General features: G+C 45.1%; 2 protein-coding genes across 3 annotated transcripts in view; one reads left to right on the top strand and one right to left on the bottom strand.

Annotated features, from left to right (window-relative positions):
• Nucleotides 1-11,738, top strand: part of polm (polymerase (DNA directed), mu) — a 109,190-nt gene extending 97,452 nt beyond the window's left edge. For both annotated transcript variants that reach the window (XR_014593552.1, XR_014593553.1), the window contains one exon: nt 11,725-11,738. The gene's annotated coding sequence lies outside the window, so the exon portion shown is untranslated. The remainder of the gene's footprint in view (nt 1-11,724) is intronic.
• cnnm3 (cyclin and CBS domain divalent metal cation transport mediator 3) lies at nt 184-15,972 on the bottom strand. The gene is made up of 11 exons (XM_083929858.1): nt 15,235-15,972; nt 13,355-13,689; nt 13,094-13,270; nt 11,244-11,401; nt 10,124-10,267; nt 9,880-10,038; nt 8,474-8,643; nt 8,223-8,319; nt 7,009-7,139; nt 6,031-6,160; nt 184-4,099 (listed from the first exon to the last, which is right to left on the bottom strand). The coding sequence occupies exons 1-11, from the start codon at nt 15,937-15,939 to the stop codon at nt 4,038-4,040; spliced, it is 2,268 nt and encodes a 755-aa protein (XP_083785984.1). The 5' UTR covers nt 15,940-15,972; the 3' UTR covers nt 184-4,037.
• Nucleotides 15,973-22,436: the final 6,464 nt, after the last annotated feature.

Here is a 22,436-nt window from a genome sequence, read left to right as displayed (position 1 = left end):
CACTCACTTGCACGTGTTGCAGAGTCTTCAGCGCCACCTCCCTGCAGGAGGATTTACTGCACTACTGAACACAACATCTGTATAAAGTGACGTCTTCTGACGCCGTCTGTGTGCGTGCGTGGAAACAGACGAGGCAAACAAAAACCACAGGGTTCGAACAGGGGTGAGTTTATTTCCTAGGAAACGAGATCATTGAAAGAGTTAAATGTCACGGAGTCTCAATGCACCCGAGGAGGAACGGCAGCGTCTCAACAGATACAGTAAAAGAAAAGAGAGATACAAATGTAACCTGCACAGGAGGAGGGATTGCTTCCACTGTGTAGCGTCAATAACACCTGCAGTCACAGTGTTACTGTACCTGAAATACCTCTAAACTACGTTAACTCGAACTTTAAGGAGTCATATATTAACACACGCTTCTGTCGTTACAGGTGCAAAGGGATGGTTATCGTCTTACGCTCTTCTGAAACCGCGGGAATGAACGAGAACAACAGATCAAAGAGGAAACGGCTGAAAAACATCAGAGAGTCAGAAGATTTCTCCTGGAATACGGCAACGCTGAAGGAATCGAACACACGGGCTGAGTCAAAAAGAGACGGAAAGGGTGCAGGAGTCACAGTCACTCACATGCCGTACTGTGTGTGTGTGTGTGTGTGTGTGTGTGTGTGTGTGTGTGTGTGTGAGTACAATCTGACTCTTTATTCTGGCTGTGTGTGGAAATCCCCTCGTGCCGCGGTTACACTTTAAGAAACGGACGACAAAATTCACTCTCAGTGCGCCCTCCCACTGTGCCTCCGTCCCGCGCCCCGTGCTTTAGGGTCCTTGTCCCCCCCTCCAGGCCCGTTTGTACTCACACTACCTGGGCCTCGGAGAATGCTTCTTGCTGCCTATACGTCATCACGCCGTAACACGTCACACGCATTGATGACGTCATGGCGATGCGTGGCTTTGTTTCCAGATCTTTCCGTAGACCTCGGAGTTTTTGTGCGTCTTGTCGACTGTTTTGGAATCTTTTCATCGACCAAATCTGCAGTAAACACTCCACCTCCGCATCACACCAACGTGAACCTTTCACCGCCATTGTTTGAAATGTCCGTGCATGGTCCCTCCTTCTTTTTTCTACGTCCCAACAGGCGCACAGGAAATGACCTCAGAACCGCCGTAGGCCTCGTGCTCGTACACGTGCGCACGCTCGTGCTCGTACACGTGCAAACGTGCTTTACTAAAGCCCACCTCTCCCAAACGGGCCGTGGACGGCAAGCGTGTCGCTCCTAGACGCGGTACGGTTGCACTCACACTGGTCAAAGGAACCAGACTTTAGCCGTGGAACGTGCTGGGGCACGGTACGGAGGCACAGTGGGAGTGCGCCCTAAATGAGCAGGAGCTGTGATGTAATATCCTGCATATTCATGAATTCAGGTGTTAAACTAAAATTTGAATAAGTTATTTTCTTGCAGCAGACGGAGATCAGAGCAGGAACACCGGAACTAAAGCACGACGCCATCAACTCCCCTCTCTGTGAACCCGTCTGTGACGTGAGAAATACTTTCAGGATGTTTAAAAATATAAAAAAACGGACAGAAAACACCGAGCTGAGTCAAAAAGAGACGGAAAGGGTGCAGGAGTCACAGTCACTCACATGCCGTACTGTGTGTGTGTGTGTGTGTGTGTGTGTGTGTGTGTGTGTGTGTGTGAGTACAATCTGACTCTTTATTCTGGCTGTGTGTGGAAATCCCCTCGTGCCGCGGTTACACTTTAAGAAACGGACGACAAAATTCACTCTCAGTGCGCCCTCCCACTGTGCCTCCGTCCCGCGCCCCGTGCTTTAGGGTCCTTGTCCCCCCCTCCAGGCCCGTTTGTACTCACACTACCTGGGCCTCGGAGAATGCTTCTTGCTGCCTATACGTCATCACGCCGTAACACGTCACACGCATTGATGACGTCATGGCGATGCGTGGCTTTGTTTCCAGATCTTTCCGTAGACCTCGGAGTTTTTGTGCGTCTTGTCGACTGTTTTGGAATCTTTTCATCGACCAAATCTGCAGTAAACACTCCACCTCCGCATCACACCAACGTGAACCTTTCACCGCCATTGTTTGAAATGTCCGTGCATGGTCCCTCCTTCTTTTTTCTACGTCCCAACAGGCGCACAGGAAATGACCTCAGAACCGCCGTAGGCCTCGTGCTCGTACACGTGCGCACGCTCGTGCTCGTACACGTGCAAACGTGCTTTACTAAAGCCCACCTCTCCCAAACGGGCCGTGGACGGCAAGCGTGTCGCTCCTAGACGCGGTACGGTTGCACTCACACTGGTCAAAGGAACCAGACTTTAGCCGTGGAACGTGCTGGGGCACGGTACGGAGGCACAGTGGGAGTGCGCCCTAAATGAGCAGGAGCTGTGATGTAATATCCTGCATATTCATGAATTCAGGTGTTAAACTAAAATTTGAATAAGTTATTTTCTTGCAGCAGACGGAGATCAGAGCAGGAACACCGGAACTAAAGCACGACGCCATCAACTCCCCTCTCTGTGAACCCGTCTGTGACGTGAGAAATACTTTCAGGATGTTTAAAAATATAAAAAAACGGACAGAAAACACCGAGCTGCAGCCGCGAAAAGCCACCGAAGAACGTCCAGGGGAAAAACACACCGTGCCGTGCCGTGTTGTGCCGCAGCTCCAAGTGGAGCCGATGCCACGCAGCAGAAAAGGAGAAACGCCGTGTGACGGTAAAGTTGTGGACAAAACGAGACGTGTGAGGACGCCATCTTGGACTTGAATCATTGAATTTGCACCAAACAACAAATCGGTTAATCGAGAAAACAACGAACAGATTAAATGACAGTGAAAAAAATCTCCCGCCTTAAACTTTAGGATTTATTCTTTCACTGAAAATGTTTTTGCGTCCTCGTTTTTTACAGTGTACGACTTTCCCAGCGCGCGCACGTTCACGCGCACTGCTTTAAAATCTCCTTTAAAGCACGGATTCAAACCGAGAGACAGTCCTGATGGTTAACGCATGAGTGTACGAACACGGGGATCACGCAGGGATGTTTAGACGCCATCTGTGACAGACTCCACGTGTTCACACGCACACATGCAACGTCAGGACGTCGGCACGCAGCACGACGGGCGACGGAGCGCAGGTGGAGACTGGGCGCCCTCTGACATGTAGTGAGATATTCTGTCACACACACACACACAGACACAGACACAGACACACACACACAGACACACACACACACACACACACACACACGAACATGTGCTGGAATGTTACAAAAGTCAAATCGAACCGAGATACGAGAGATTTAAAGGTTCATTTAACCTCTTCTTCCTCTGCTGTCGTTAAAAACACATCAATGTTCCTTCATTACACTGTAGATTATTCCCACTTTACACACACACACACACACACACACACACACACACACACACACACACCGTAAAATAGCGTAATACTATAAAACAATGCACACAATTAACGTGAAAATCTGCTTTTAACCAACTTGTGTTTGATCCTTTTTAGTGTCTCAATGGGACGGATGCTTCACACACACACACACACACACACACACGCGCACACACACACACCTTTGGCACCCAGACAGGCAAAGTGAGGAATCACAGCGATGCAGAATTTAGTGCGAACCTGGAAGAAAGGCACCGCCAAATTAAAATAAAATGCATTTATGTAAATATACACACACGAAGTCCAGCGTTCATAAAACAGCACGAGATCAGAAATGCAATGAGAATCACATAAAGGAGAGTGTGTGTGTGTGTGTGTGTGTGTGTCTGTGTGTCTGTGTGTGTGTGTGTGTGTGTGTGTGTGTGTGTCTGTGTGTGTGTGTGTGTGTGTGTGTGTGTGTGTGTGTGTGTGTTACTGTGTGTGTGTGTGTGTGTGTGTGTGTGTGTGAGAAGTCGATTTAAATAAAGAATAAAACCCTCTGGCTCCAGTCTTGTCCAGTAAACTACGTTCCAGCCATAGATGATCAGGAGAACAAGCTAAAGACACCTCCACTTGGTCCCAGCAGCTCAGAAACTACATTTCCCATGAGCCTCTTCTTCTGTGGAGCTCTCCTGGGCGCCACTGCCACCTGTGGGGACCCGACCAATGAGAGAGAGAGCTGGGGTGAACGAGGGGCATCACACACACGCACACACACAACGTTAAAGACACACAACACAACACAGACTGTTTCATAAAGATGGGCGTGTCCACTTAAAGCTGCATTCCCTCTTATGTCCAGCAGGAGGAGACTCCACTTAAAGCTGCATTCTCTCTAATGTCCAGCAGGAGGAGACTCCACTTAAAGCTGCATTCTCTCTAATGTCCAGCAGGAGGAGACTCCACTTAAAGCTGCATTCTCTCTAATGTCCAGCAGGAGGAGACTCCACTTAAAGCTGCATTCTCTCTAATGTCCAGCAGGAGGAGACTCCACTTAAAGCTGCATTCTCTCTAATGTCCAGCAGGAGGAGACTCCACTTAAAGCTGCATTCTCTCTAATGTCCAGCAGGAGGAGACTCCACTTAAAGCTGCATTCTCTCTAATGTCCAGCAGGGGGAGACTCCACTTCAGGGTCTGCCTACAAAAATACATCACCTCCGCAGCGCTCTGCGTGGTCACGTCCAAGTTTAAAAAACCAAGATGGCGGCGGTCAAAAGGACGTAGCTACGTCCATCTTTAGTTTACAGTCTGAGGTTAAAGGTGACGGACGGCACGAGGGAGAAGATGAAGAGGCGGGGTTTAGATGTAAACAGTCAGAACAGACACAACGTTCACACACACACACACACACACACACACACACACACACACACACACACACACACACACACACACACACACACACACACACACACACACACACACACACACACACACACACACACACACACACACACACACACACACACACACACACACACACACACACACACACACACACACACACACACACACACACACACACACACACACACACACGCACACACCGAGTGAGATGGTGTCAGGTATGGAAGTAAATCTGTGTCCTCGGATTTGGAATATTTATGTATTAAAAATATTTGTGTTTGTTTTGACTCTGAACTAAACTCTTTATTTTTCAATGTTCAGAAATTTAAGGTTAAAAAATTAAACATTGAAAAAATTCAATGTTAAAAAAATTAAATGTTAAAAATGTCAAGGTTAAAAAATTCAATGTTACAAAATTTAAAGGTTAAAAAAATTCAATATTAAAAAATTTAAGGTTAAAAAATTAAATGTTAAAAAATTTCAATATTAAAAAATTCAGGGTTAAAAAATTAAATGTTAAAAAAATTCAATATTAAAAAATTTAAGGTTAAAAAATTAAATGTTAAAAAAATTCAATGTTAAAAAAATTAAATGTTAAAAAATTTCAATATTAAAAAATTCAGGGTTAAAAAATTCAGGGTTAAAAAATTAAATGTTAAAAAAATTCAATATTAAAAAATTTAAGGTTAAAAAATTAAATGTTAAAAAAATTAAATGTTAAAAAAATTAAATGTTAAAAAATTTCAATATTAAAAAATTCGGGGTTAAAAAAAGGAAATGTTAAAAAAATTAAATGGAAAAAATCCCAAGGTTAAAAAATTGCAGTTTAAACTTTGCATTTTGTTTCTGAATTTGACATTTTTAACTATGAATTGATGAACATTAAAAAACAAAGAGTTAAATTTACATATTTTCTTATTTTAAATACATAAATCTGTGCTTGGAACTGAAATGACGCAGATTTGCTCCCGTCTTCGGGGAAAAGCAGAAACTACAGACGACAGCCGGTCGTTTACCTCATGCAAAGCAAACTAACAGAAGTTCTCGATGGTGTCAAAGAAGGAAAAGTTTACAGGGAACTCTGGACGATCCAGAGGAGGAGGAGGAGAAGAAGAGGAGGAGGGAGAGAAGAGAGAAACGTGTTTTAGTCCAGCTGAGATCAAACAGGAAGAAGAGTTAAAAGCTGTTAGTTCTGCGTCCGGGCGGCGGCGGCGGCGTGCGGAGGAGCTCTACCTGGCTGCGCGGCGTTCCTGTCGTTGAGCAGTTTGGTCTGACTGTTGGGCAGGATCTTGATCTCAGGGGGGTCTGGACTCTGACCGACCCGCGACGCCATGAGAGCGTTCAGGTACTGGAGGCGCGTCACCTGCAACACACAACCCAGATTTACATTGGGGTCCATTTCTCCCACTGTGCGTCCGTCCCGTGCCCCGGGCTTTAGGGTCCTTGTCCCCCCTCCAGGCCCGTTTGTACTCGCACTACCTGGGCCTCGGAGAATGCTTCTTGCTGCCTATACGTCATCACGCCGTAACACGTCACACGCATTGATGACGTCATGGCGATGCGTGGCTTTGTTTCCAGATCTTTCCGTAGACCTCGGAGTTTTTGTGCGTCTTGTCGACTGTTTTTGAATCTTTTCATCGACCAAATCTGCAGTAAACACTCCACCTCCGCATCACACCAACGTGAACCTTTCACCGCCATTGTTTGAAATGTCCGCGCATGGTCCCTCCTTCTTTTTTCTACGTCCCAACAGGCGCACAGGAAATGACCTCAGAGCCGCCGTAGGCCTCGTGCTCGTACACGTGCGCACGCTCGTGCTCGTACACGTGCAAACGTGCTTTACTAAAGCCCACCTCTCCCAAACGGGCCGTGGACGGCAAGCGTACTGCGCCTAGACGCGGTATTGTTGCACTCACACTGGTCAAACGAATTAGACTTTGCTGTGCTTGGGCACGGGACGGAGGAACAGTGGGAGTGCGCCCTTATTTATAAAACATTGATTCATAAAAACATGCAGAAAATTGATGTTTTTAAGGGAGCATTAAAAGAGAAATCTGTTAAAACCTTTGACTCTAATACGTCAAAACAATGAAACAAGAATTCTGAACCTGACTTTATCCAAAGTTCACATTTCTGATCTGTAAATGGATGAAAATTGACTCATATTTCATAACAAAACGCCTCATTTGCATCTTTGAAGCTGGCACTGACCCGTATGAGCTGCAGGTCGGTGAGCGCTCGGACGGTGTAGTCGGGGCAGTAGCTGGACGGGCTCGTGGCGTCGGCCGCCTCAAAGGGATCCCTGGGAGAGTGACGCTGGGTCGACACCGGAGACTGGTGCACTGCACACACACACACACGCAGACACACACGCAGACACACACGCACGCACACACACGCACACACGCAGACACACACACACACACACACACGCAGACACCAAGCACACACACACACACACACGCACGCTCACACGCACACACACACGCGCACACACACACACACACACACACACACACACACACACAGACTTTAATCGAGCAGATAAAACCACATTAACACGTTGTTTGTGAAAGTGAATTTAATAATTTGAACCTATTTCACTCTGAGAAACAGTTTATTTATTTATTTTAATGTTATTTTAAAAACGACGTGATTCAATCAATAATGAATGAAATGCTCATTAATCATTTACTAATGCTTCTTTTTAAATGTATATACACAAATATACTGTATTCATTTTTCTTTCATTTAAATCTCAGTTTTATTTGTATTTCTTTCCTTGTTCAACCTGATTCAGCCTATTTATTCTGTTATTTGATTTATTTATTCACACATTTATTTATTATTTTATTTATTCTCTGATTTATTTACACATTTATTGATGCATTTATTTATTGATTGATTGTCCTGTCTGCTCCACAGCAGTTTTTATTTTTAAATGTAAATACACAAATATACTGTATTCATTTTTCTATTTTTAAAAATCTCATTTTTATTTGTATTTTTTCTGTCCTTGGTCGACCTTCCTTCCTTCAGCCTATTTATTCTTTATTTTATTTGATTTATTCACACATTTATTTATTTAAATTTGCATCAATTTGTTTATTCTTATTTTTTATTTATTATTTTATTCATTTGTTTATTCATGTGTTTATTTATTACTTATCTTATTTTTATTCACACATTAATGCAATTATTGTTTTTATTCATTTATGCATTTTTTTTTATTTATTCCTGTATTTATTAATTTGTTTATTTATTTTTATTCACACATTTATTTATTTATTTATTCCTGTATTTATTTATATATATATATATATATATATATATATATACACGTTTATTGATGCATTATTTATGTATCTATTATCATGTCCCGTCTTCCTCCACAGCACAGCACACGTTGTTGTTCTCCTTCTCACCTGAGGACGGCAGCGTCAGCGCCGACACGCCGTAGTACGTAAACGCTCCGTTCTCAAACTTCAGCCCCTCTTTACCGATCTCCACCTCCACTCGCCCCTGAACACAGACCAGGACGCGAACGCCACAACATGTTTAATGCTCAAACAGTTTCTGCTGAACCTTCACCCACAGTGTTTCTCCTCCTCACTGCAGCTTCAATAAAACAAGTAAAGTAAAGAAAACAAAGCAGCCGTGACGATCGTTCACGCACCTGCAGCAGCAGGATGAAGTAGTCCACCGGGTGGTTGCGCGTGTAGAGGTAGTGACCCGCGCTCAGACGGTTGTTGGGGTCAAAGTGCACCTCCTGGTTGACGCTGGGGTGGCGGAGCAGATGGAACAGAACCTTCTCGGAGACGCGTCCGGGGCTGAAGTGCGCCACCTCTGCAGGGGTCAAAGGTCAGAGACAGAGGACACAGTGAACTCAGGGGGGGGGGGGGGGGTCAGTGTCTGGGTGTCGAGTCCAGAGCTCAAATAACCTGCAGACGTCTCTGCGTCCCATCGATCCTGAGCTGGATTATAATGTATAATACGTAACAGGAACATAATCAGTGCATGTGTGGCGTTAAACTGTGACTTATTTACTCGGTGTGAGGTTCATGGTCAACCACGACGCCGCTCAGTCTTTCCACCACGTCACAAACACCAGTGGCGCCCAAACTCACAGAGGGAGCGTGGAAACACTGTAGAGCAGGTCAACTCATTGGAAAAACATTAATTTAATGATATGACTTGAAGAATACGCCGGCTGCGACGCCTCAACGCTGTGTTGTTTTGTGAGAATGTGTGAAAACTATCAAAGCGAGCACAGACGTTTAAACAGGAAGCTAAAAGTTGCAGATAAATTGAAATAAATACACAAAAATAATAATAAAGAGTTCAGATGATCGGATCAAAGTATCGGAGAAATGGTTCAAATACAGCAGGAAGCTTAAAGTATCGGAAAAGTTGCTTTAAACGTTTAAATAATTATGTTAAATGAACGAAAAAACAGTTGAAACGGCACAAAAGTCTCCACTAACACCAGAAACAGTCGACGAATTTTATTTACATGCTGAACGGGACTTTTCATAGGGCGTCCTCCCACTGTGCCTCTGTCCCGTGCCCCGTGCTTTAGGGTACTTTCGCCCTTACACTCATCAAATAATCCATGGTTTTATGTAACGACTGTTAACGTAGAAATCCAGGGGAGACGCTAACAGTCGGACGTGGCTAACAGTGGTTAGCTCGGGGCAGCACGGTGAAGGCATTCAAAGGTCTTTTTTAACCACTAATGCTGCTGAAAATAACAGCAAACCTCTGCAGCAGCATGAGAAGAGTCCCTACACACACAACAAAGCACCAATGGGCTCCTTCCTTTGGGGTTGACTTTGGTAATCCACTGTAATGGACTTTACTATGAGAGGAGCTGGTACAGGGGCCAGTAGGTAAGTCTTTAAAACACTCTTTTAATAAACTCTGGGTTCTCTAACTACTAAACTAAAGTTTCCAGGAATTTACCGCGCCTTTTGCAACCCCACAGGAGATTTTCAACGGTAGCGTCCAAACACACGTGTGCATGGTAACATTCACAGATAATGGCACACACACACACACACACACAGACACACGCACACACACCTCTGGACAGGAAGCGGTGTGTAGCCAGCAGGAGCTGCGGGGAGGTCCGGATCTTCGGTTCTCCTTCGGGGGGCTTGAAGAGAGAAAACTCCTCGTGGACGACGCGGGGCTCCAGAGGAATCTCCAGCGGAGCGAGAGGACGCTTCACCTTCCTGTCCACTACAGCAGGAGAGGGGGAGCGTTTGATAACAAAGACACCGGCGCTTCACCCATCAACACTTTTACAATATGAAAACAAACGTACAGTAGCCGTCGGACTCATCCAGGATCTCTGACTTGATGATCTCCTCGATGACGTCCTCTAAGGTGACCAAGCCCAGCACCTCGTAGAACGGGTCCCCCTCCCCCTCGTTGTTCACCTTCTGCACGATGGCCATGTGAGAGTTTCCTGACAGGAAGAGGAGAAATCAAACCACCGATCTTTTATTGAAATGTTACAAAAGACTAAAGGCAAAAAACATCATTTTACAGCTTTTGAACTCCTTCATCTTTGTTCTCGTGGAGAGGGCTGCACCGTGACGCTCAGAGAGGTCAGTAATGGCCGCCATGCTAATTTCACAACCTGCCTCCTCCGCAGGGCCTTCCCCCACCCATGTCTTTTAGGGCGCACTCCCACTGTGCCTCCGTCCCGTGCCCAAACAGGTTTCACGGCTAAAGTCTGGTTCCTTTGACCAGTGTGAGTGCAACTGTACCACGTCTAGGAGAGGCACGCTTGCCGTCCACGGCCCGTTTGGGAGAGGTGGGCTTTAGTAAAGCACGTTTGCACGTGTACGAGCGTGCGCACGTGTACGAGCACGAGGCCTACGGCGGTTCTGAGGTCATTTCCTGTGCGCCTGTTGGGACGTAGAAAAAAGAAGGAGGGACCATGCGCGGACATTTCAAACAATGGCGGTGAAAGGTTCACGTTGGTGTGATGCGGAGGTGGAGTGTTTACTGCAGATTTGGTCGATGAAAAGATTCAAAAACAGTCGACAAGACGCACAAAAACTCCGAGGTCTACGGAAAGATCTGGAAACAAAGCCACGCATCGCCATGACGTCATCAATGCGTGTGACGTGTTACGGCGTGATGACGTATAGGCAGCAAGAAGCATTCTCCGAGGCCCAGGTAGTGTGAGTACAAACGGGCCTGGAGGGGGGGACAAGGACCCTAAAGCCCGGGGCACGGGACGGACGCACAGTGGGAGGGCGTCCTTACGGTCTGTCTGGTCGGATGTGTCGGCATATTTAGGCGGTGTATCCGTTAACTTGATTTTCGGAGGAGGGAAGGAAGTCAAACTCCTTCATCTTTGCTGAGTTTGAGTTTGTTTCCTGTTTATTGTTGTGTCACGTGTGATGTTTCTGCGTGCGAGCGCGAGGACGCACCTTTCTTGAACTCCTCCAGCATGGCGTCCAGCTTGGTGTCGTTGAAGACGTAGTGCAGCGGGTGGTTGTAGAACTTGGTGATGGTCGTCATGGGCGTGCAGTCCTCCGGGTCCACCAGAGCCAAGTCCTTCACGAAGAGGATCTCCACGATGTTGGACCTGGAAAATTCAAACACGTAAAGATGACGATGATGACGATGATGAATGGACCGAATCAGAAGACAACACTCCCTCACAGTCTCGTATCGGCGCCGGAGCAAAGTCAACGGTGCAAAATAGACGTTAGGGACCTGAGGAGGTATTACAGAAACTTCCTAACTCGCAATCTTATCTTATCTGTAACTATGGTAACTAGGGTTAGGTTTGGATTTAGGCCGGCCCTTAAGTCAGTGTTCTTATCTAAGGTCGCACTCACACTGTTCCTCCGTCCCGTGCCTGAGCACGTTTCACGGCTAAAGTCTGGTTCCTTTGACCAGTGTGAGTGCAACCGTACCACGTCTAGGAGCGGCACGCTTGCCATCCACGGCCCGTTTGGGAGAGGTGGGCTTTAGTAAAGCACGTTTGCACGTGTACGAGCACGAGCGTGCGCACGTGTACGAGCACGAGGCCTACGGCGTGGGGGACAAGTACCCTAAAGCACAAGGCACGGGACGGAGGGACAGTGGTAGTGCGCCCCTAGTCAGCGTTCTATTCTTAACTCCAGATCCTAATTTCTCAAAATCCTAAATAAAGTTTCCTAACTTCAGGACGACCCATCAGCTCTCCTCACTGTCATTATTCACCGTCACACATCAGCAGACGGCAGCTCTTTTGTTACATGTCCTCCGTCCCGTGCCCCAGCACGTTTCACGGCTAAAGTCTGGTTCCTTTGACCAGTGTGAGTGCAACCGTACCACGTCTAGTACTTGCCAGAAAAGGCCCGTCTCGGCCTCGCTCCTCTGGCTCCCTGTCAGCTTCAGGAGTGATTTTTAACGTTTGTTATTTGTTTTTAAAGATCTAAATGGACTCTCCAGCACTCCAGCCAGAGCGCTGAGGTCACAGATCAGCTGCTGCTGGAAGTCCCCAGGACCAGAGGGGTCCGAGCCTCTGCGGCGGCGGCCCCTCGGCTCTGGAACAGCCTGCCCTGGGACATTAGATCAGCCCAGACCCTGGAGGACCCATCTGTTCTCCATGGCTTTTAATCCAGGCTGAGCACCTGTCAACTGTGTTTAATGTGTATCTTTTATTTTAATTGTACACGGTGGTGTGATGGTTAGCACTGTTGCCTCACAGTGAGAAGTTTTCAGGTTCGAATCCCGGCTGGGGTCCTTCTGTGTGGAGTTTGCATGTTGTCCCCGTGTCTGCGTGGGTTTTCTCCGGGTTCTCCGGTTTCCTCCCACAGTCCAAAGACGTGCAGGTGTTCGGTTCATTGATGACTCTAAATCACCCATAGGTGTGAATGGTTGTCTGTCTCTGTTCGTCTCTATGTGTCCTGTGATAGACTGGCGTCCTGTCCAGGGTGGACCCCGCCTCACGCCCGATGTCAGCTGGGATCGGCTCCCCCCCGACCCCGACAGGGACAAGTGGTTGAAGGTGAATGAATGTATTGTTTAGTGAACCAACAGCACTTTGGCCGTTTATAATGCGCTCTATAAATAAAGTTTGATTTGATTTAGAAACCCGACTGCTGCGACGACGATCTTGGGACACCAGATGGCGTCGTTTTGCTCGTTCTCCATGTTCAACCATTAACTTTAGGTGGTGAGAGTTTAGTGTGTGTGTGTGTGTGTGTGTCTGTGTGTGTGTGTGCGTGTGTGTGCGTGTGTGTCTGTGTCTGTGTGCGTGTGTGTGTGTGTGTGTGTGTGTGCCCACCTCTCCTCCTCGTACACGGGCACCCGGGTGTATCCGCTCTGCATGATCTCAGACATGGTGGAGAAGTCCAGGACGACGGAGCTGGGCAGCATGAAGCAGTCCTTGAGCGGCGTGAGGATGTCCTCCACCGTCTTGCTGCGCAGCATCCCGCTGCTGAACTCGTTCTTCACAAACTCACTGGGGACGGGAGGAGACGGCGCCGGTGAGACACACGGAGAAGAGGAGGCGGGTTTAAAAAGCAGCGCGTGCGTCCGTCCTTACCTGTACGGGTCGTTGACGCTGGTGCGGATCATCTCCATGGCCCTCTCCCGTATCCCGCAGGTGCTGATGTCCCTCCTCAGGGCCAGGTCCAGGATCAGACCCAGGGGGCAGGACAGGGGGCAGGTGAGCACCAGACACACCTGGGCCAGCCAGGTGAGGCCCGGCGCCAGCTGGAAGCCGTACCCGGAGCACAGGATGTGAGGAGCCAGCTCGGCCAGGAGGAAGATGAGGAAGCCGCTGAGGAAGACGGCGGAGACGATGGAGCCCAGCGCGCGGTACAGGAGCACGCCGAGGACGGAGTGACCCACGGCGGACAGGAAGAGCAGGGAGCAGGTCTGAGGACGGACACACAGACGTAACTCACACTCTGACTGGGCTGGAGCGAGTATTATTATTATTATTATTATTATCACCATTATAATAATAATTATTGGATTGATTATTCCCTTTTTTAAACTTTATTTATTGAGTTTTTGGTCGTTATTAATAAACAAAACACAATAAACAAACAATAACAGTCAGAAAATCCTTTCCCTCCGTCTCTTCTTGTCTACGAGGAAGAGAAATAAAAAAATAAATAATTAAAAAAATACATCTAAAATAAAAAATATGATAATAATAAAAAATAAATAAAGTTTAAAAAATCTAAAATAAAAATAAAAAATTTAAAATATGATAATAAAATAAATAACAAAATATATGATAATAATAATAAAATATATAAAAAATAATAAATATGATAATAATAATAAAACAAATAAATTTATAAAATCTAAAATAAAAGTGTAAAATCAAAAATATGATAATAATAAAATAAAAAAAATAAAAAATCCCACAGCATTAAGTTCACTAAATGAAAACGTGGTCACATTCTTATTCTCCAGAACCATAAAACTCTTTAGCTGTGGTGTATTTAATAATAATAATAATAATAATAATAATAATAATAAATTGAGTTTACTGACAGAAGAAAAGAAAATATTTACAATTTTTAAATAAACTGAAGTCATCATATGGTGCACATTGGCAGATCTACAGTATTGCAAAAATACATTTTATTTATCCTTATTTTACACACACGTCCATTAGAAACGGTTTAATTATAATAAAAAAAACTTTAGTTTAAATAAACTTGATGACTTTTACTGATGAATACTGAATAAACATGTGATTATTAATGCACCAGATGACTTAATGCACCTTTTCCAAAGTCACATTCAGAACTTTTTTAACTTTTCAGGCTTTTGTTATTGTTTATGCTTTTGTTTTTAACGCTGAATTGTTTATTTCCATGAAACGTTCGAGCCCCTCTCTGATAAACCTGAGTTTTATAGATGAAGAGCGACTGAAACAGTGTGAAATACTGAGTTTAGCTTAATTTCACTCTCGTTTTCTCCTCTGTGTCAAGTTCGTTTCTGCTGTTCCTGCTTTTCTTAGATTTGATATTTGATATAAACTGACTTTAAAACTTCTGTTCACCACAGATTACTTTATGCACCTTCTTCCAAAAGTCAAATTCAAGAACTTTTCAAACATTTAAAGCTGCATTTTCAGACTTTTGTTGTTGTTTTTGCTTTTATTTTTAATGCTGAGTTGTTTATTTCCAAGAAATCTGTGGTGAACATGACTTTTAAAGTCAATTTATGTTCATATTTATATTTACTTTATATTATTCTACAGTTTATTGTTTCTTATTGATGCTTCTTCTGTGTTTGCTGCTGTAATAAATACATTTTTAGGTGTTTATAACATAAAAACATGCTGTTTATAGCATCCAAAATCAAATTAAGGAACTTTTAGGTGCATTTTTATGTTTAGTTTTAGTTTGAATGGTTAAAACCGTGTAAGGTTCATGCTCTGGTGGTGTTCAGGGCACTCACCAGGAAGTTCCCCCTCCTCCGGATGGGCTCCAGGCGCTTGGCGGCCCGCTTCTCCTCCTCGGAGCCGCAGCTGTGCAGCACGTAGAGCTCCACGGGGTCCAGCCACAGCAGGCTCAGGTTCACGGTCCTCAGCAGCCCGCACACCAGCAGCAGCAGCACGGTGAGCACGGCCAGACCCCAGGGCGGGATGTGCTCCGCGGGGAGACCCTTGTCGGTGCTGATCCGCAGCCTGTCCGGGCCCGCGGATGCCCACTCCCCCCCGCTCAGCACGCACAGGTGGTGGTAGGTCAGCCCCGCGGAGATGCTGCTGCCCCTCCGCTGGACCTCCACCGTTATCAGCCCGCTGAACTTCTCATCCGGGGTGAACCCGTCCCCCGTCACCTGGAAAGCGGACTCGTGACGGTTGGACTCCTGCCCGCACGGGTCCGGCGCATCCCCGACCGCCCCGGCGGCTCCGCCAGCTGCCCCCCCTGCGAACGCCACCCACGGCCAGCTTCCATTCAGCTCGGTCCCGAAGAGACGGAGCTTGAACGCGGCTCCTTCTGGCGCCGAGATGATGCGGTCCTTCATGCACACCGGGCCCGCCGGGTCTTCCAGTCGCAGCCCCAGGACCAGCGGGGCTTCCCGGCTACAGGCGCCGTACCTGATCCCGCGGAACAACAATATCATCAACAGGAACCGTAGACCTGCCAAGCTGGCCACCATATTGGAATTGGGCAGCCTGGCTCCGTGCGGATCATGTGACCGCCCCGAACCCCGCGGAGGCCCCGCCCACCGGGGGTTGAGCCACCAAACAAAACGAACACCCGGCAACTAGGCTGCGTGGCGGCCATTTTGGGTCTACACGTACAAGGCGGGGCGTCGTGATGGTAAGCCTAGATGTGCGAAAACTCTCGCGAGATTGACTTTCCGAACACCTATTCTTACTTAAACATTGCCCATTAACGCCTAACTCTAACTATTTAACCTTAACTATTAAAAATGAACGCCTTAACTTAACGATCTAACTTTAACCAGTGCAGGTTAACGCCTAATCATAGTAATCTCGCGAGATTTTCGCAAACTAAGGTTACCATGTAGACGCAACCCGAGCTCGTCTCGATGGTAAACCGAAATGTGCGAAAACTCTCGCGAGAATGACTTTCCGAACACCTACACTTACCTTAAACATTACATTTTAACGTCTAACTCTAATTATACAACCGTAACTAATGGAGATCAACGCCTTAGCTTAACCACCTAACTTTAACCATTCGAGATTAACGCCTTTCATTAACAATCTCGCGAGATTTTTACAAATCTTGGGTTAACATGTCGACGTGACTGTTCTCTAGTGTTTGGGTCTACACATACAAGGCGGATGGTCTAGATGGTAAGCCTAAATGTGCGAAAACTCTCGCGAGACTGACTTCCAGACCCCATATACTTACCTTAAACATTACATTTAACGCCTAACTGTAAGTATACAACCTCAACTATTCGTAATTAACGCCTTCACTTAACCATCTAACTTTAACCACTCGAGGTTAACGATTAACCTTAACAATCTCGCGAGAGTTCCGCAAATCGCGGGTTACCATGTAGACGCGACCCGAGCTCTGTTCATTTTGGGGCTTGAATCAGAGATGTTGTGTGGGTCTTATGCCCCGCCCCTCAGTCTGCGCTCACAGCCAATCACAGAGGAGACAACCAGGAAGTGGGAACGCCCATCTTTGTTAGATTTCATAAAAACAAATCATTCATCATCACATTCACGAGATTCATGCTAATTTAACCTCACACTGAAAAATATGAATAAAACTGCTTCACCCTGTTTTAAAAACCTGTCCTGCAACGTTTGCATCATCACGTTTACAATTATGTTTTGTCTTATGCACAATAACACAGAGGTATGGAGGGTTTTAAAAGCCACAAATATAAAACTAACTATATAATATAATGCTTAAATAAATAATTATGTAATAAAATACTTAGTTGTCACCATAAATAAATAAATCACAGAACTCTCCCCCTGACTTTTAATGGATGAACCTGACATTTATTTATTTAGCTTAAAGTTAAACTATAAATAAATTAAAGTATTATAAATAAATAATACATAAATATAGAAATGAATTGAACATATAAACATATTTAATGTCATCTGATTTTTTATTTATTTAGCTTAAAGTTACAGTATAAATAAATTAAAGCATATATAAATCAATTAATACAATTATAAATAGATGAATAAATGTGTGAATAAGTGAATTAATTAGTCAAATGAATACAAAAAATGTACAAATATATAATATATGTGTAAATATTAAAACTATATAAATAAATAAATAAATACAGAAATGAATTGAACATTTATATTTAATGTCTCATCTGATTTTCTTTATTTATTTATGGTGTCTATTATTTGTTTATTCATTTCTTTAAGCATTTTAGTACAAGATTATATTTATTAAGCATTAAAATACATAAGTAAATAATTTATCCAGGTATTTAAATGAACAAATGTTAAAATATAAAACAATTATTAACGAATAAATACAGAAATTATTTTGTCTCATCTGATTTTTCATTTATTTATGGTGTAAAGTATTAGTTATTTATTCATTTAAATAAGAATGTCAGTGTTTAATTATATTTATTAAGCATTAAATGACATTATTTAACAATTTATCGTTGCATTTAATTATATAATTAGTTTGTTTGCTGTGTGAAAAATGTACATATCTAATTATTGTTATTCTTTAAACTGATGATGCACCTTCAGCACAATAGTTTCTCCAAATTAATAAAAAACAACATATTCCCTGTTGTTGTTGTTGTGTAATAATAATAATAATATTAATAATGTACGTTTTAATGTGTGCGGTCTGGTGTGAGAAGACGTTACGCTAAAAGTTACACACAATAAATTAAAGTAAATATAAATAAATAAATACAATTATAAATAGACGAATAAATGTATGTAAAATATAAAATAAAAATATAAAAACTCTATAAATTAACAAATAAATACAGAAATTAGTTTTAATGGGTGCGGTCCGTGTGTGGGAAGACATTCCTGCTAAAAGTAACACTATAATAACAATAATAATAATAATAATAATAATAATAATAATAATAATAATAAACAGGACTGGGACTGACAGACACATAATAAATCCTTGTTTCCACCCAGACGTCTGTAAACATCAGTGAGAAAAGAAAGGAGCCGTGTTTTCCGTAGAGAAATAGATCTCAGGTTTATTCACCCCGTAGATTCTTCAAACGCCTCACACACTCCTTAAATATAGAAAACAGTCTATGTACACATTGCTTTTTAAAGTCACACACTCCAAAGCGTGGACGTGTCCCTCCGTCTCCGTCTCTCAACCCGTTGCATTCAAAAGTTGCTGCAGATACTTTTCAAACCCTGGGGACGTGAAAACTCACTCTCACGCTATCGTTGCACTCTTCACCTCTGAGCGTTTCCATGTATGAGGAGTGTAAAACGTGTTGAGTACGGCGTCTCTGTGTGTGCAAAGTAACCTAAATAACAAAGGGTGGTAACAGTGTGTGTGGGGGGCCTTGGTTTCCGCGTCGCTCCGCGTGCACCCGACCTCAAAACACTCCAAACACTCCGCGTGTGAATGATACACAGCGTGGAAAAACTCCCCGCGCCTGAGAAACCCTGCAGCAGAAAATATTTAACCTTCTCCCGGGTCTAATCATCACCCGGCTGCAGGGCGAAGAACAACACCGCGGGAGTTGCTGATAAGCCCCGCTCGCTCCCCCGCTCCTGTCCCATGGTGCAAAGCAAGAAAGAAGGCGCTCAGGGGATCAAACCGGCGCTCGAAGCTGCAGGAATTTTTCAATATTGTCGAGCGGCGGGCGGGAGAGGAGTGGAGATAAGGTGCAGGATGGAAAACAAGTGCACGAGGGAAAAGCACGGGGGCACGACGGGAAAGGAGGAAGGATGGGAACACATTTGGAAACTTTGGTTATCAAAAAAAGCTACAAGTACATTTAACGTTTGAGGTCAACTCTGTGCAACGTTTATTGCTATTTAATGCCTCTCTAGCAAAAAACAATGGGAATAAAACCCTCTCTGGGTATAAATAGAGCTACTCTCTCTGTGGGCATCGAACCGGTGCCGTCTCGTCATGTACAGAGTATTTACAGTAACACACACACACACACAAAACCAAACAAAAGCAAGTCAAACACAGTGTTTCTGGGTAAATTCACCCATTTAGAGCTGCGTCTTTAACAGCTGGAAGCCCCGTTTTTAACACGACCAACACCCTCAGGTGCCTAGAACGAAAACAACAATAAATACAGTGTTTACAATAAATACAACGTGAATAAGTAGAACAATTGTTTGCACATTTCCCGGGACACAAACTGGCAGTCACGCAGCCAACCAGCGGCTTCACTGGAACCCAGTATCAGACCAGGTGCTACAGGAGACCTCTTGTGAACCAGCAGGCAGGTCTAGATTCTCTTCCAACAGAGGGTAAGGCTAAACGTAGACCAGCAGGTTTCTACTCTAGGAGGTCCCGCCGGAGAAAACCGGGGGGTGCATATGAGCCGCGGGGCCCCGTTAGAGTGTGATTACAGCGTAAAATCACCCCGGGGTCTTTTACGGTACTTCAAATGAACCATCGAGGCAGTTTTCTGTTCATGTAACAACTATTAACGGAGAGATCCAGAGATGCTAACAGCCAGACGTGGCTAACAGTGATTAGCTCGGGGCAGGACTAAACATGGGACAGGTCTGCTCTGTGTCCCCAGAGTCAGGACTAAACATGGGACAGGTCTGATCTGTGTCCCCAGAGTCAGGACTAAACATGGGACAGGTCTGCTCTGTGTCCCCAGAGTCAGGACTAAACATGGGACAGGTCTGCTCTGTGTCCCCAGAGTCAGGACTAAACATGGGACAGGTCTGCTCTGTGTCCCCAGAGTCAGGACTAAACATGGGACAGGTCTGCTCTGTGTCCCCAGAGTCAGGACTAAACATGGGACAGGTCTGCTCTGTGTCCCCAGAGTCAGAACTAAACATGGGACAGGTCTGCTCTGTGTCCCCAGAGTCAGGACTAAACATGGGACAGGTCTGCTCCGTGTCCCCAGAGTCAGGACTAAACATGGGACAGGTCTGCTCTGTGTCCCCAGAGTCAGGACTAAACATGGGACAGGTCTGCTCTGTGTCCCCAGAGTCAGGACTAAACATGGGACAGGTCTGCTCTGTGTCCCCAGAGTCAGGACTAAACGTGGGACAGGTCTGCTCTGTGTCCCCAGAGTCAGGACTAAACATGGGACAGGTCTGCTCTGTGTCACCAGAGTCAGGACTAAACATGGGACAGGTCTGCTCTGTGTCCCCAGAGTCAGGACTAAACATGGTACAGGTCTGCTCTGTGTCCCCAGAGTCAGGACTAAACATGGGACAGGTCTGCTCTGTGTCCCCAGAGTCAGGACTAAACATGGTACAGGTCTGCTCTGTGTCCCCAGAGTCAGGACTAAACATGGGACAGGTCTGCTCTGTGTCCCCAGAGTCAGGACTAAACATGGGACAGGTGTTCAGACCTTCATCGTACTGCCCCGAGCTAATCACTGTTAGCCACATCTGGTTGTTAGCGACTCTCCTGGATTTCTACCTTAATAGTTGTAGTTGGATGATTTGATGGGCCGTGGGATGATTTTGCGCCAGAATGACACTTTAATGCCCCCGTTCCTCCCCCACCGTCCCAGGTTTGCTGTGTGCTCTTTTGGTAAAAGTGTGTGAGCCCGAAACTCAAATACCGAGGGTCTTGAAACTCAATTTTGACCCAAAGGTGAGAAAATAAACCTCATCCGCTGCAGGAACGAGTCTCAAAGCCCGGAAATGAGTTTGCATGTCCGGTTCCCTCGTCTCAAAGTCAGCGGTTTTTTTGGTAAAGCTGTGAAAACGTCACCTGACTTCCTGCTTTGCTCCCGCCATAATTACTGCGGCCACTGGAGGGCGCCACCTAACAACAAACGTAATAATAAGCTGCTTTCAAAATCGACGAAATCGGAATTTGGACTGCTGTTGAACGTTTCTGTGTGAACGCAAACAAACCAAAGAGACAAACGCAACAGTCGTATAATTAAAGACGCTGAATCGGAACAAATAAAACCAAGCGTAGGCGTGAAAATGAGCTTCAAAATGGCGTCTGCTAACAAGTGGCTAAATAAGCCTGCGGAGGTTATCGTGGGACAATTAACTTCACCGCAAATGTGGTGACGCTGAAGCCACTTTTGACCTCTGTCGATTGCGTTTACGCTCTCAAAACAGTGTTGATTTGTGAAGATGATGCGGCTGAACGTCCAAAACTAAACAGAGGCCTTAAAAAAGATCACACGCGTCAATAAAGGTCGAAAGCTGCAGCTACGTTTGCGTAAATATTGTACAGGTGTGAAAAAGGTGCAGAATCACAGGTCTGGTGGTTTAACTTTCACTCTGGACACTGAAGCGGGTCCGTCTGTCAGTGAGTTGAACCGCCTCACCGACAGATTCATTCTCGTTTCTCAAACAAACTCTTAAACTAAAGATCGGTTAGCGACTGCTAACGAGCGGCTAAATGAGCCTGCGGAGATTATCGTGGGACAATTAACTTCACCGCAAATGTGGTGACGCTGAAGCCACTTTTGACTTCTGTCCGTTGCGTTTACGCTCTTTAAAACAGCGGGAACAGCTGAAAACTTTCAGGAAAAGGAGTTAAGAGATCAAATCCGTTATTGCGCCGCGAGTCATTTCAGCGTTCAAGTGTCAGATCCTTAAACCCGGTCAACAACTGCACGAGTAAAAGAGCAGGAACAGCTCAAAACTTTCAGGAAAATCGCATTTTCTTGCAGAGAGTTAAGAGATCAAATCCACTTCAACAGGAGATGATTAGCTTAGCTTAGCCTAGCTTAGCATAAAGACTGAAAGTGGAGGATTCAGCTCGCTTCCTAAAAGGGTTCGTGAAGATGATGTGTCTGAACGTCGTAAACTTTTGTTCGCCACAGAGTTTATTTTCTGCGATGATTCAAAATCCAGTGGGAAAAAAACCTGCTAGCGTTTGGTCGAGGGGAACCGTTGCGATGCTAACTTCAGGGCCGACCTAAAAAAAAACTCAAGTCGACACAGAGAACCTGGGACGGGCTCGGAGGAGGTTGGTCGTCCAGTTTTTGGAAACAATCCCACAAAAAAAGGAGAAATGCTTTGG

Source organism: Echiichthys vipera (genome assembly GCF_963691815.1).
Source record: "Echiichthys vipera genome assembly, chromosome: 16".
Taxonomy (NCBI): Eukaryota; Metazoa; Chordata; class Actinopteri; order Perciformes; family Trachinidae; genus Echiichthys; species Echiichthys vipera.
The sequence above is the reverse complement of the archived record's forward strand: the minus strand, read 5'-3'. Positions and strand labels throughout refer to the sequence as shown.